Source organism: Trichechus manatus, unplaced genomic scaffold (assembly GCF_000243295.1).
Source record: "Trichechus manatus latirostris isolate Lorelei unplaced genomic scaffold, TriManLat1.0 scaffold00122, whole genome shotgun sequence".
Taxonomy (NCBI): Eukaryota; Metazoa; Chordata; class Mammalia; order Sirenia; family Trichechidae; genus Trichechus; species Trichechus manatus.
The window spans coordinates 6,459,716-6,475,408 of NW_004444058.1; the positions used below are offsets into that span (position 1 = coordinate 6,459,716).

Here is a 15,693-nt window from a genome sequence, read left to right on the forward strand (position 1 = left end):
CTCCCCCCCGCCTCGCCCAGGCAATGACAGCGGCTCCGGCGTCTCCGCAGCAGATCAGGGACCGGCTGCTGCAGGCCATCGACGCCCAGAGCAACGTAAGTGCCTGTCGCGCGGGCCGGGACGGAGGCCGCGTGCGCCCGGGACCCTCCCTCTCCCCAGTGCCCCGCGCCTGCCGGGCCCCGGTAGACCTGCCCGGACCCCCCTGCCCCCGAAGGCCGCTGCCACCCCGGCTCTCGCCCCCTGGGCCCGGACCGGGGCCAGGTCGGGCAGCTCGGCGGCACCCGGTACGTGAGGCCGAGGCTTCCGTGCGGCCTGGGCGGAGGGAGCGGACGGGGGCCGAGGCCAGAGCTTATCCTCCCCTCGAGCTCCTGCTCGTGGACCCTTACTGCTCCGGACGGAGCTCGCCCGCCTCGCCCTACCCCTGGGGCTCGAGACCCCCGGGAAGCCCTCCCGGTAGGGGGGAAGGGAGGGAGAAGGGCTGTGGAGCAACTGGTGTCTCGGCCATGACTCGGGGAGCCCGTGCCTCCCTGTGTGTAGGCCTTCTGGATGACCAGGGAAGTTCTTTTTCTCTCGCCTCGCGGCTGCAAGCATCTAACTGGCTTCGGAGGGAAGCCCCTGGCCTGCTTTGCCCCTACCTGAGTGTCCAGGGCGCATGGAGAGCCCCTCTCCGTTCTGCGACTGGACCTGCCTTTGCGGGATCTCTCTTGGGGTCGCTGCGGAGGGAAGATGATTTGGGGGATGGGGTGGGATCCTTCCTGCTCCTTGTCTGGATATAGGTGACCATTGTGGCTCTGACCAAGCCAGGGAGCCCTGCTTTTTGGTAGTGAATTAGAGGTAGTGGTTTTGTCTCCCAGTTCCCCAACAACCCTGCTTTGGCTCACTCCCATCCCCCTACCTAGGGGTCACAACCTGGTGGGTGGTTTGTGTTTCGAGATGGTCAGGGTTAACTCCAGAGTGTTGCTTTCACAGGTGCCCCTCCTCGGAGGCTACTGTTTGTAGAGGGAACACTCCTCTCCTGTGTGTGTGTAGGTGAAGACCCATCATGTTCGTCTCATATTCTCTACCAAGAGTTTATTGGCAGTAGGGATCATTTTTCTCTGTGACAGGAGCAGGTTGGGCAATGGGAAGATGCAGTGGCACCCAGGTATGGAGTGAACCCCTTGCATTTGCTGGGTGGCCAGGAAGTGGACATTGAGATCAGTTTTTAATGTGCTGGGGATGGAAGAAAAAGTCGCCCTGGGCTTGGCCAGGTAACTCAGATTTCTTCCATCACAGTAGCTTTAGTTTTTCCTTTAGGTAAGCTTGGCTACTTATTCTTAGCAGTATTCCTTGGTCCTGGTGATTTTGGAATGATTCACATTGTGTTAGACAATTGTGGTAGAAATTGGGGGGTTATGATCTTTCTAAGGCTCTGATTTATGTGTCACAGTAATTTTCTTGTTTCTGGGCTTTAGGTCCCACTAAAATTGACTAGTGGTAATCGTCTTTAACAAACGTGGTATACATTTTTGTTGTGACTTTGGGTGTGGAGTAGGCATATACTACATAAAACCTTCCAGAATATGCTCTTTGCAGTAACTGGTGCTGCTGCAGTTCCCCAGACTGAAATATTAGAGAATAAAACAAGTAGCACGAGAAACGTAGTCTTGGTGACTTTTGCATCTTTTGTCGAGCTAGAACCTGATTTACATGCTTACTTACCTAGACTCCGAGAGGCCGCTAAGGTGTTAGCACTAATCCTTAATACTGAGGAGAGCTTTGGGATCAGGAGGCGCTTTGACAGGTGGTCACGATGTTGTAGATGAGGTGGGGGCAGTGACCACAGAGGGGTCCAGGATCTATCAGGCTCTCATCTAAAGGGTTCTTATAAGTAGAGGAGGGGGAAGAGGAAGAGGGGCTAATAGGGATCTGGGAGGGAACAAATGTTACTTTTGTGTATTTTAGCGTATGCAAAAACGTCATATTCATTCATACTGGCGTGTGGTTACGTTGCATGGTTTGGCATTCAGATTTTGTATGGCACATTTTGGGGAGGCTCTCGTGATAGGTGTGGAGGTGTTTGGCTCTTAATCAAAAGGTTGGAGGTTCCATTCCACCCACAGGTGCCTTGGAAGAAAGGCCTGACAGTCTCTTTCTCCAGAATCAGCCATTGAGAACCCTATGGAGCAGAATTCTGCTCTGACATACATGAGAGGCACCATGAATTGGAATTGACTCAACAGCACCTGTTAGTGATGGGTGTATGTAGAGTCCTGCTGAAGTGCGGGGGATGAAATTGGGAAATTGTCTCTCTGAATATGAGGTATGACGAAAGCTCCTCTTTTAAAAGCTGCCATTATCAGTGGTCGTCTGTGAGCGTTTTTAAAAGCTATTTGACAGGAGCGTGGCTTTCAGCGACTACTGGATAGGAACCTCAGCGCTGTGGCAGAGTAAGTGACCGGAGACGGTGATGTGGGCCTTGGCACGTGCATGTGTCTCCAGTTTCCACCAAGTTGACCTGGCTCAGGTGAGAGTAAGGTGCCTCCAGCATAGGCCTTGTTGGCCCGCAACTGCTCTCTTGCACCTTGCCCGGTCATCAATCTCAGTTCTGGATAGTTGGTTGACACATATTTAAGATGCTCATGAAAACAAAACAAAATAAACCAAGGGAAAAAAACAAAACAAAACAGGGGCAGTGTTGAAGAGACAACACTAAAATTAAACCTCTTCTGAGAGGAGCGATAGAGAATTGTGTCACGTAATGCTTACCTTTATGGGCATTCAATTATGGTTAACAAACGTAGCTTTTGCTGGAAACAGCAGTCAGGTTGCTGACCTAATGTCCACAAGTATCTGCAAAGTTCAAGCAGCAGTGCGAAGTAACAAAGTAATGTTTGCTGACCACCATCCTCTTGAAGGCCCTCCAAGGGGAAAGTTGTTTCTTTGCTCTGAGTTTTAGCCTCTGGAGTGTTTGAATTTCTACAGCAGCAGGCTAGAAGTTAATAATTTCTGCCAACTCGGTGATAAAGTAAATCCTTCTCAATCCTTTCTAAAAAACGGTTAACAGTTTTTCAGAGCAGAAGCAGCCTTTCTCTCTTCGTGGTGTGCATTAGCCCAGAGGGTGGAAGTTTCTCCAAGGTGTAGTGTGCACACTTGTTCCAGCTGAATCTTGCTTCATGATAAGCATAGTCCAGGGCTGTGCCTTCCTTTCCTGCAGAAATCTTCATGTGTCCACCCAAGCACAGGTTCCCCAGACAGCGACTTGGCTCCTATTCGTCTCAGCACGCATTGTTTCCCCAGTGTACAGGCTCTGCCTCCTGACTAGAGTGCAGGCCACGTGCGGACACTGCATGTCTCGCCTCCTCTCACTCGAGCAGAAGCATCTGGCACACGCCTAAGCGCTTGTTAAACAGACTTCACTCCAGGCTCCTACTCGGATCTGTGACGGTGGAGCTCTGCTTGATCACCTTTTTACCTGAACCCGCGGGACTGCTGGTTGTCCAGAAGCTCTGTCGTGGAGTTGTCTAACGCCAAACTCGGAGAGTGGGGGAATCACAGGCGCCTTGAGACCCTGCTCTGGAACCGGGAGGAGGACAGACGTCAAAGAGGGCCTTGCAGTTGAGAGGCATCCGAGACAGGGAAGTATCCCCAAAAAAGTGGAATCAAGGTACGAGGCAGGGCTTGATAAATGCCAGGTGAGTGCTCTGTGTGTTCCAAGCAGAGAGAGGCTGACGAGGGTGTTCCAGAAGGAGAGGCCATTGAACTGTTGAACTAGCCCTGGACGTCTACACACATACTTCCACTGGTCAGCTTCTCCGGCAGGAGCCTTCTCAGTTGTTGGTCCCCCCCCCCCATCTATAGTTGTGCAGTCATTTAGATAAAGCAAGTAAAGTCATGTAGTGTCCACCTAGAAAACACAAAAGTTAGTGGCCTCTCTGGGAGACGATGACAGGCACCTGAGCGGTGGTTCTGGGTATTCCTGGTCCTTCTTTGTGTCTCAGGTTCCTCGGAACCATAAGAAGTTCATGTTATGGTGACTGCAGGGCCTCTGCAGACAGACATGGACAAGAAGGACGTTTTCCCACTTTGGAAATGGAAGGTAAAAACATTGCATAGCTTTTACGGCTGCAGGCCCCTCATCTGAAAGTGGGGTTGGGGATGGTTATCCTTTTGGATCCAAGGCTCCAGCTCTGGAAGGGGCAGCAGAGACTGAAGTAGGTTGTGATAGAAGGTGGGTTTTTTGTTTTCTTTCTTAAATATCTGTGCGAGGTGCCTTGCATGAACTTTCTAAAATAGCACAATTCTAAACAGGGTGGGCACGTTACCTGTATCTGTGTAACGCTTTAACAGAGTTTCCTTGTTCCGTCCAGGAGCCTTGCAGAGGGAGCTGGGGTGAGTGTCTAAACCTGTTGCCATTGAGTTGATTCCAACTCATAGCAACCCTATACCAAAAGAACCAAACCAAACCTATTGCCATCAGGTGGATTTCAACCTATAGCGACCCTATAGGACAGAGTAGAGCTGCCCCATAGGGTTTCTAGAGAGTGGCTGGTGGATCGAACTGATGACCTTTTGGTTGGCAGGCGAACTCTTAACCACTGTGCCACTAGGGCTCCAGCGACCCTATAGTCTCCCCTGTTTTCCAGTGCAAAGAGCATCATGATAATACTGTTAGCTGCTGTTGAGTCGACCATCAACTCCTGGTGACCTCATAGGCAATGGATTGAAACACTGCCCAGTCCTGTGCCATCCCTGTGATCGGACCGTTGTGCTCCAGAGGATTTTCATTGGCTGATTTTCAGAAGTAGATCACTAGGCCTTTCTTCCTAGTTCATCTTAGTCTAGAATCTCCTCTGAAACCCGTTCAGACTCATAGCAACGTGCAAACCTCCACTGACAGATGGGTGGTGGCTACGGATGAGGTGCATTGGCTGAGAATCGAACCCAGGTAGTGGGGACCATTGATTGGGTGTTTCCTGTGGCCAGGTACTGGACAAGATGCTTTTGTTCCTTATTGAATTAATGTTGTGACTTACCAAAGTTAGGGGTACTGTAAGTGATAATGCTTCTGACTCAACTCCACCGCAGGAGTCCCTGGGTGGTGCAAACATTAAGCACTTGACCACTAACTGAAAGGTTGGTGGTTAAAACCCACCTAGAGGTGCCTTGGAAGAAAGGCCGGGCAATCTGCTTCCAAAAGGTTACAGCTTTGAAAACCCTGTGGATCAGTTCTACTCTGCACTCATGGGGTCGCCATGAGTCAGAATCAACTCAACGACAACTGACAACAGCAGCAAACATCGCTCACTGCTCTCAAAAGATGGAGAGGCGGCTTCAGAAGAGGCACGAGGGGCAGCTCTCTTGCTGGTGAGAAAAGGTGTGGGAGCCTCTTGTGTCCCACACATACTTATACAAGATTACAGCTTGGGTTAGATTTGCCAGTGACACAGCTGACAGGTTGGAGATGTTAGAAACCTGTCCCGAAACTACCTCAGATATCTGTCCTGCACAGACTCCTGGGCCCGAGGAGTGGGAACTGCAGCTGATGGGGATTTTCATTTGACTCTTCTAACTTCATTGTCTGTCTCAAGACTATGGCACTTTGAAAACAAGCTTGAAATGCCTTGATCTTGCAGAAAAGAGGCATCTTATAAACTGCAAAATGGGAGACTATTGACTTCAATTCTCAAGTAGAAGATATAAAATTTGAATGTGCGGACCCAACCTCAGCACATTTGGTTGCTTTCCTGCCTTGTTTTTTGTAATTGTGAGCAGAACGTATGAGGAGAGCAGTGTGTCATTTTATGACTCTGGGAAAAGGGCAGGGAACAAGTGTCGGTCATGCAGCAGGTGTCATTCCTTGTTTGTGACTCACTCTTGTCACCGTGGAAAAAGGTGGACGTTGTGCTGTGTCTGCACGGAGGCCTCGAGGTGGCCCTCCGCGGTGTCTTTGAGACGGAGTGTGCTGTCCTGGCTGGTGGTCACAGAGTCATAAAGGGCTGTCTGTTTGCCTGTGGGAGAGGCTTTTGTCCTGGATAAAGGTGTGAAGGGCATGTGTGGTCACCTGGTCCCTGGGTTGGAGATGCAGGGCATGTGGTAGGACACTGAGCTTGGGGCCAGGTGGAGGGGCTGCACACCCTCTCCTTGATTCTGGTGTCCACGGGGCATCTTCACAGACAGAGTACTTCTTCCTTTAGAACCGGGCCAGCCCATCTCGGGTGCCTGCACCCACTGGGTGGGCTCCCTCCTCTGAGGATGCCTTCTGGAAGGAAGCTGGTGCTTACTTCCTTTTGTAGAAATGGTGTTTTCTCCCCCATTTTTCCATTCCTGGTAGAGCTGTCTGAGTTGGCCGGACCCTCTGGAGCCCTGACACCAAGAGTCACAGGGCTGAGTGGTGGTCCAGTGGTGGCTGTGTGGGCAGTGTGTGTTCAGCCTGGCCTTGCTCACACCATGCCCATAGCAGCCTTCTGAAATGGCTACTGTCTGCTCTTGGGTACACATCTGTGGACGCAGGACTTCCTGACCTGGACATCCTGTGATCTCGGGTACACATGTGTGGACATGGGGCTCCCTGACCTGGCCATCCTGTGATCTTGGGTACACGTGTGTGGACACGGGGCTTCCTGACCTGGCCATCCTGTGATCTCGGGTACGTGTGTGTGGACACAGGGCTCCCTGACCTGGGGCATCCTGTGTGTTCTGGGGTACACACGTGTGGATGTGGGGCTCCCTGACCTGGGGCATCCTGTGTGTTCTGGGGTGCACACGTGTGGATGTGGGGCTCCCTGACCTGGGGCATCCTGTGATCTCAAGTATGTGTGTGGACACGGGGCTTCCTGACATGGGGCTCCCTGACCTGGGCATCCTGTGATCTCGGGTACAGATAATGTGGACACTGGGCTCCCTGACCTGGGGGCATTCTCCTGAGTCAGGAAGCTGCCAGTATCCTGCCTGCTGTCTCTGAAAGTGCTCTTGGGTGGTTCTAGCTTTCGGGAGGCAGTGTAGCTCCATCCCAGTCACCAGCTGATAGCACTGTGCTTAGGGAAAGAGGGTAAACTGGGAAAGGCAGCTCTGCAGTTGAGTAAACCCTTCTAGCGAGTGCTTCTGCTGCTGGGGATGAAGGAGGTAGACCTGAATCTGCCCGGCACCTGCCCTTGTGAGTCCTGGAACCTCCAGGGAGGGAGGGCAGAGGAAGAGCCAGTCCTGGGACAGGTTCTGAGTATTCGGACAGGATGCTGTGTGAACACCTGGGCGTGGGGCAGGGAGTTGGTGCAGCCCGTGGGGCTACAACTCTTCTGTCCAAATACAGCAGTTCTTCTTTTGTTTTATTTCAAGATGGTTTAGAATTCTTAACAGCCGGAAATGAGTTTTTATAGACTGTTTTATCAGTTGAATGTTCAGAATGAAAATTTTCACAGTCAGGTATAAGAAATCAGTTCTTGGCTTATTTCTGGAGAGGGGACCAGTTGCCTATGAGTTGATTCCGATTAATGGTGACCCCATATATGTCAGAGGGGAACTGTGCTCCTCAGGGTTTTCAGTGGCTGATCTCTCAGATCACCAGGCTTACTGGGAGAGGTGCCTCTGAGTGGACTTGAGCCTCCAACATTTCAGTTAGCCAAGCTCATTCACCTTTTGCACCAACCGGGGTCTAGTGGGAGGGGAAGGAAGAGCTCAAAAGAAGGAATGGCTATTGGGTCCCTGAACAGTTGTGCTCTCGGCCAGGGGACGGGAATTGAGGGGGCAGGTGTCAGGCTTTGTCTGTGAGCCAAGGGGGCCTGGGGTGGGAGCATGTGTGTGAGACTGTCTTCTGGCCTGGGTCAGGTTTGTGCTGTGTGGCTTTCTGGGGGCACAAACCTGGGTTGGGAGGTGGGGAGCTTCTGGGAGGTGGGCCCTGGCTGTTCGGAGGGAGGCTACTGATTGTAGTCGGAGCCGGCTCAAGGCAGACCAGCAGGTGCGGGGAATGTGCAGACCAGCCTGGCTCTCAGACTTGCGACCTTCGCATGCCTTACGCTTCTGTGATTCTGTGTGGAGCACATTAAAGAGAAGGTATTGCGCCACATGCCCCGTGGGGAGCTGCATCTGGGGGACTACCAGGCCTTTGAAGCCCCTAGGACTGCAGCAACGTTTCCTGGGTTTATCTACTGGAGTAATGTCAGAAGGCCCCTGAATTCAGTTGGGCCCGGTTCCCAAGTGGAGCCTGGGCCCCAGCTGTGGACAGGGGAGGCCGGGAGGAGCGTGGACCATGAACTGGCTCTGTGGGATGTGCTTGGTGTCCCCACATAGTTCTCTGAATCCCTCCTGGAAGTACGGGCTGCTTCCTCATTGAGGGGCATTTGTCCAGTGTCACAGAGCAGAGAGTAGTGGTAGCTCTGGATCTAAATCCAGGCCGGTCAGCTCTGGAGCGGCCTGTGGGTTAACGAGGACGGTTTCCCGCCTCCTACACAAGCGGGCCCAACGGGAAATTTAAACTCGAATGTTGCTTCTTGAATATCCACTTCCTTCTTACTTCTTAGCATCTTTCCCCCTTAAATTCTTCTAGTCTGATGACTCCTAACCTTTTTTAATGTGAGGGTCTATTTTTGTTATTAGAAACTTTCAGGAACTTCCACATAATGACAGTTGTACTTGGAGTAGGTCCCTGGGTGGCGCAAATGGCTTGCACTCAACTACTAACCTAAAGGTTGGCAGTTTGAACCCATCCAGCGACACTGTGAGAATAAGACCTGGCAGTCTGCTTCCATAAAGATTACAGCCAAGAAAACCCTGTGGAGCAGTTCTACTCTATCACATGGGGTTGCCATGAGTTGGAATCAACTCAGTGGTAGCGGGTACTTGGAATTACACTGTTTTTTGAGACAATTCAAGGATAAAAGCTACCCTTAACGCAGCTATGCTCTTAGATGACGTTAAATCTTGTCATCCAAGCGCAGTCTAATGAACTCAGGACTAACCTTTGCCACCTAGGATTCAAAACCCTCTGCACTCTCTCTGGGAACCCTGCCATCCCATCACCTCTTTTCTGGAAGCCGTCCGTGGTTCACTCCAAGACAGCCTGCTCGAGGACCTCATGTATTTTAAATGCTATCTTTCTGTTGATGATGGGTCTTGCTGATCCTGTTGGCGACTGGGTCACAGGCATGAGCTGCTTCCTAAGAATCCAGAACTCCTGCACAAGAGCTTGTTGATCTTCCATGAACAGGGCTAGCCCTCAGATCAGGTGCTCACACTTCCTGGGAAGGGGCTGGGAGTGCGCGGCACAGGACTTCATGGGCCTCAGGCAAGTTTAACGTGTACAGCCACCCTGTGAGGTCGGTGCGAGTGAGGACACTGAGGCGTGGCGGACACGTGGCTGGAAGTGGCCCTAGCTCCAGACACCGGCCCTCGCCCACCTGCTGGGCTCCCCACACCCCATTCCCAACGTGCAGATGTACACGCCGGGTTGGCTGTGGAACATCTTCATGCTTGACTGGAAAGGAAGCTGTACCTGGACGGTGCTGTGGCTTCCCGCCAGGATAAGGCAGGGGATTTTTTCAGCTCCCATTTATGAGCCCTGACAGAGAAGATGGCACTTTATTTCAGATCCTGCCCTTAGAGACACTGTGAGATGCCACCTTGGCCCAGGCCTGGCTCCTGGGGCCATGTGACACCCCACCGCCTGCCCCGAACATGCCTGGCTCCCCGCCTGAACTGATTTTCATTGTCATGGCCTGAAAGTGGGTGGTGTACTCGAGTCCACAAACCTGGCTGACCGGCCTCATGGTGGTGTGGAACCGAGCCAGCTTACCCGCTGTGTGCACAGAGTGATTTTATAGGTGGCTGGCCAGTGCATGGTGGCTGACGTTGGCCCTGGTGTGGGGTCCTGAGGTGCGGATGCTGCAGTCAGGCACATCACCGATGGAATGACCATGGCTCAGATGAGAGCCCAGTAGGTAGTGGTGGTCCTGCCTCCAGCCTGGGCCCTGACCTTGTGGTCCCGCGGCCCTGCTCATACCTTCCGTAGGGGACACACACTCTTCTCCGGCCCCTACCCACGCTCTCACTTCCATCTGGCAGAGCCATAGCTCCACTGGCACACTTGGGGCCCAGTCCTCCAGCTCGGGTCTGCTCAGCCCCGCAATACACTCTGCCCTGCACTGATCCAGCTGTCAGCAGTCTTGGTCCCCTGTCATCAGTCCCCTGGCCCAGTGTGAGTTGGGGTGTGACCTGGTGGCTTCTGGGTAGCTGACTGCCCTCCTGCTCTTAGATTGGCTCCCCTGAATGCCACTCATTTACCTGTCAGCCCTCCACCCTGGTGCATGGGCAGGTGACTGATGGGTACGCATGCAGTACTGAAGAGTAAGCATGTACTGCTGACATGTAGGGTGTAGCACTGGCGGCTGGAGTGTAGTGCCAACAGCTGGCATGTAGCGCCAATGTGTAGGCACGTAGACAGGGCCCAGATGACCCTGCTCTAGGAGAAGGAGAAGGAGAAGGTGACTTTCCCAGAGGCCCCAGCAACACTCCCTGTGCCTTCCCGGGGCTCGATGAGACCATGTGCCAGCCATGATGTCAGCACTGGAATATGCCAGTGGACCCCGCTAAATCTGGAGGTGATGTCCATTTCCCAAGACAGCCAGACTCAGAGTAGGGGATGTCCCAGAACCATCAGGGTCCTGTTAAGAGGGGAAGGGGTGGTAGCTGGTGGCTGGGGTAGAGCTGGCCAAGTCTCCTCACTGCATGCTAACTTAATGGCGCGTCTGATGTGAAATGGTCATCAAATAGGTGTCATGCTGTCCTGGGAGAGTGGGTTCCAGGAGACAAAATCAAAGGCCACCAAAACGTAAGGCCCAGAGGAATGGGGGATGGGCTAGGTGGCGTGTGGTCAGTGCGGAATTGTGAGCACTTCCTCTCCTGGAAGAGCCCGCTGACTCTGACAGCCCCAGAACGGCCCGGGCTGGGCGAGACCCTGTGGACCAGGGGCTACCCGTTCCCAGGCAAGAGCCAGCACTGGCCCACAGTTCTCAGCTCAGGGGCGCTTGACTGGGGCCTGGGAGGGCTAGTCACATCCAATTGCTGCCGTTTCCTGCCCACTGCTGAACCTGGGTGACTGGAACCTGGTTTCCCCTTAGGTTAGCTGAGAGGTAGGGTCAGGGAACGTTCAGGCCTCCTGAGGGCCCTGGATGGAACCCTGAGGCTAGCCTGCACCCCAGGTGTGGGTTCTGCTCCCACTTCTGCTGCTGCTGGCCTGGCCACATGTAAAGTGTGTGTCTTACTTATAAGGAGAGGAGGTCCCTGGGTGACATAAACAGTTTAAATGATTACTAACCTAAAGGTTGACGGTTTGAACCCACCTAGTGATACCATGGAGGAAAGACCTGACCATCTGTGTGTAAAGATCACAGCCAAGAAAACCCTGTGGGGCACTTCTACTCTATAAAGCATGGGGTCATCATGAGTCAGAATTGACTCCATGGCAACAGGTTTGGTTTTTGGCTTTTTGTCAGGGGAGGCCTGTGAATGGGCATTTCATTTTCACTTCCACTTCCACTAAGGAGCTTCTGAAGCACTTGCATTTCTCACTTTGAAGGTTGGTCCATGTAGATGTGCCACTGACTGTGGAGCCCACCTCTCAGTGATGGGCACATCACCCCCAGGTATGGTGGGGGCTTCCTACCTTGTTTGTAGCCTTCCCCCCTCCACACACTCAGCTTAAATGACTGCTTAGGGACTGGGATTGGGGTGGGAGAACAGAGAGGGAAACTCTGTCCTGTTTTTTTGTCACTGTCCCTGGCACTGTGTGTGTCTGCGTGTCTGTCTTGTGGACAGGTTCCCTCCACCCAGTGAGAAGCACAGGTGCTCCTGAAGTTGACCCGTTGAAGGTGAGACATTGAAGAGGGAGGGATGTCCTTTACTGCATCCAGTCTGCAGATTCCTGGAGAGGCGCCCTGGCCTGGCCAGGGTGGAGAGAAGAGCATAAGAGGATGACAGTGCCCACAGGAAGTAGGGGCAGGCGTTTCCAGAAGAAGTGGGTCCGTGTGCGGACAGAAGCAGTAGGTGTCCACAGAACAGTGTGGTCCCAGGTGCTGGGATGAGTACAGTGGGGACACTGGGCTGGGCAGGTGGAGGTTGTGGCAGCCTAGGTTTGCTTTGATGTTTGGCAGTTTTTATCTGCAGTGTTACTGGTCTAGCATCACCCATCTGAGTATGCTGTCAGCCCCATGTGGATTGGGGTGACTGAGGGGCAGCAGCTTGTCCATCACCCTTGGAACAGTGCTTCTGTGTGGAGAGCGAGTAGATGGGGTTCTACATCAGGGTGGCAGGGATGCATCCAGGTTGGGAGTAGGAAGTGCATCACTGCTGTGGAAACAGTGACCTTGGCCCTATGGGGCCTTGTGTTTGTCATCCCAGGGCATCTCCTGGCCACTACACTGCCCTCCAGGCCTGCCACAGGGGCAGTGCTGAGTACAGTTATCCCATGAGTGAGTGAATAAGTGAATGAAGGAGCCCTGCAGGCACGGCCCCGCTCAGCCCTGTCCGCATTCCCCACCCTGGCCTCTCACAGCCATTCCCCAGATGCTTGCAGAGCCCACGAGCTCTGACTCTGTGCCTGGTGCCCAGTCAGCACCTGCTGTGCTCAGCGTACTGTGCGTGTAGGTCTGTGGTACCCCGACCGCTCTGAGGTCCCAGCCTGCCACTGCTTCCGCCTCCCTGTGCATCCTTTCCTGCATTGGCCTGGAGGGATGGCGTCCCCCACTGTGGAGCCATGTTGCTAATGTCCAGTCTAAGCCCTCCAGGTGGCATATGGTAGAGAAGACAGTCTTTCATCCGGTGGAAACTTGGGCCATGGAGCTGGGCTGAGCTGAGCTGGGGTCTGGACGTTGCTGCTCACCTGTAGCCTTGGGCAGGGTAGGACCTCACCTGTGTGAATCCCCACTGCTGCGGAAACTGTTAAGCGGGGGCATGGCCAATGCCATACGGAGGTCCTGGACATGCTTGGTGGTGGGCAGCTGTCCCCTTGAGCTACCATCTTGGTCCTGGTCTCTGCTTCCACGTTGCCTTTGGAGAATTGCTCGTCTCCCCCTGCCTCCCTCCCTCCTCGCCATTGGGCAGTGTGACCCCATCTAGCCAGTCCTGGGGCGGCATCTTTCTGGCCAGTGATTGGTTCAGGATGCACCTGTTACCCGATCAGAGTCCAGGTGAGAACGTTCTAGGACTATGCTGGGAGCACTGGGGAGACTTGGGTGGGAAAGGGTGGAAAACTGTGTGGAGATGCCAGCCTGGGGGTGGGAGTAGGACCAGGGCTGCTGGCATGAGCCTGCCCTGCACTGGTCAGTGTAGTGAGCATGGCTTTCTTTCTTGGTTGAGTCCATCTGGGCAGGCTTTTCTGTCACTTGCAACCAGAGAGCCTGGGCAGGGTCAGCTGGCACATGCTGGCAGGCCCCCCAGCTCTGCGTGGTCCTGCTCCTCTCCTGTGCCTGCCTTACTCGGTGGCTCATCTTGCAGCCCCTGACCTGCTCGGACCTCCAGCCCGCCCCCCTGCCAGCTCCTACCTACCTTTTTGGGCTCAGGGCCCGGGCACCTCCTCCCAAGGCTGCTGCTAGCTGTCCCAAGAGCTCCACCCACAGCACCTCTGTACCCCCGTTGGTCTTTGCTCTTGTCGCTGGCGGTAGTGATGGGGCCTGTCTCTGCTTTCAGCTTTGTCTACGCTACAGAGCTGGGCTGGGCAATGGCAGTGCTCAGCTCGAGGAGAGTGGACATTGCACTGGCCGGACCTGACTGGGCCCCTAGGGGACATGGCCCCTGTGGTGGCTCCTTGACCCTCGTTCAGTGTCCCTCGTGTGACATGGAGTATCAGGGGCTATACATGTCACGTGCCCTCCCAGTGCCCTGCTTAGTCCCGGAGGTCTGGGAGTGCCAGGTTCAAGGGACCAGTTCCTAGGCCTGGCTTTTGAAAAGCTACGGAGGGAGGCAAGGGAGTAGGGTGGGATTGGTAGAGGAAGTAGGCAGCTGGTGAGTTCCTCAGGCCGTGCTGCCTCCCTGGGAACCAGGCCTGGGCTGGGCACCACCTCAGTAACCGGGCTGGTAGTCAACATCACCTCGTAGTGTTGTCCTGAGGGGCATGAGACCTGTCGGGTGGGTAAGTCAGTGAGTTGGTTGCGAGGGAGGCGATATTATCTCCATGTTACATAAGAGGAAATTGAGGTAGGGGGTTGTCTCTGCCTGAGGTCTTGAGTTAGAAGGGCCCAGGCAGGACTCCAGCCCCATCGGTGACTGGAAATCTGCAGGGGGTGTTCTGTTGCTGAGCCCAGGGATGCTGGTGACCAGCCCCCCTTGATAAGCCAAGTGCTCAGTATCGTTTGCTGTCAATCTTCATAAGGTCTGTCTCTCCTTAGGGACTTCTCTTTGGGCCCCTATAGAAACAGCCCCGAGGACAACAGCATCAGCGCTCACTGTGTCCTTGCACATGCTGGGTTTGACCCCATTTTCTAGATGAGGACACTGAGGCTGGGTGAGATAGCTGGCCCCTGCACAGCAAGCAGATGGCCAGGAGCCTACGTCCATCTGGCCTCACGGCTGTGCTATTCACCACAGGGTCCCGATGACAGGAAGAGGGTGTGGAACTGCTGCTCCCTCCCTGGCCTCTGAGCACTGCTGTCCTGCAGAGCTCTGAGGACACGCTGCTCTCTCTGCTGGACCATGTGGCAGCGAGGACAACTGAGAAACTAATTCTGTGTTATTTTACTGAATCTAAGCGGAGATGGCACATAGCACTAGTGTTCAAGTGACTGGGACAGTGTGGTTCTAGGGCCTTGGGTTCCACGGGGAGGTGGGGAGAGAGGCTGTGCCTGGCCGGCTGTAGATGCAGGATGGGGCTCTTGCCCTGCCCCTCCCCCTGGCCTTGGTTTCCCCAGTGTCTCCAGAGCCTCTGAGCCATGCCAGGGCCAATACATGAGGCCAGAGGTGGACTCTGGGTGGCGCAAACAGTTAAGCACTTGGCAATTAATGGAAAGGTTGGTGGTTCAAATCTACCCACTGGCACCTTGGAAGAAAGGCCTGGCAATCTGCTTCTGAAAGGTCACAGCCTTGAAAACCTCATGGATCACAGTTCTACTCTGACATATGTGGGGTTGCCATAAGTTTAGTCAACTCAATAGCAAGTGGTTTGGGTTTTTGTGGGGTTTTTTTGGCTTTTGGAGAAGAGAGCTTTCTTCTCATTCCTTAAGTTAAGTGTAGGCTGACGAATAGGGTTTAACCACCAGCTAGAAATCCTCTGAGCCCCACCTCCCCAAAATAAAAAAAGACAGAAAGGAGGACATTATTTAACATGTGAGGCTTTGGGAGTCTGACCTGGCTTCAGATCCTAGCTCCATATCTTAGCTACGTGTCCTTGAACAAATTACATAAACTGTTTGCACATCATGCTACTGTCTATAAAGCAAGGCTCATCCTCACCCTTTTGTTGTTGTGCGTTGTCAGTTGCCACCACTTTGATTCTAACTCACAGTGCGCCTCTGTGTGTCAGAGTAAAACTGTGCTCCATAGAATTTTCAGTGGTTAATTTTTCAGAAGTGGATTGCCAGGCCTTTCTCCCAAGGCACCTCTGGATGGACTCAAACCTCCAACCTTTCAGTTAGCAGCTGAGTGCATTAACCATTTGCACCACCCGGGGAGAGGGCTTAAACCAAAATGAAACCAGTTGCCATCTAGTCTGTTCTCACCCCTGGCAACCCC

The 15,693-nt window shown here is 53.6% G+C and overlaps 1 protein-coding gene across 1 annotated transcript in view; it reads left to right on the forward strand.

The window, feature by feature from the left end:
- Window positions 1–23: 23 nt before the first annotated feature.
- Window positions 24–15,693, forward strand: part of MED26 (mediator complex subunit 26) — a 48,122-nt gene continuing 32,452 nt past the window's right edge. The window contains exon 1 of the mRNA XM_004384421.2: window positions 24–95. Within this exon, the coding sequence (XP_004384478.1) occupies window positions 24–95 (72 nt within the window). The remainder of the gene's footprint in view (window positions 96–15,693) is intronic.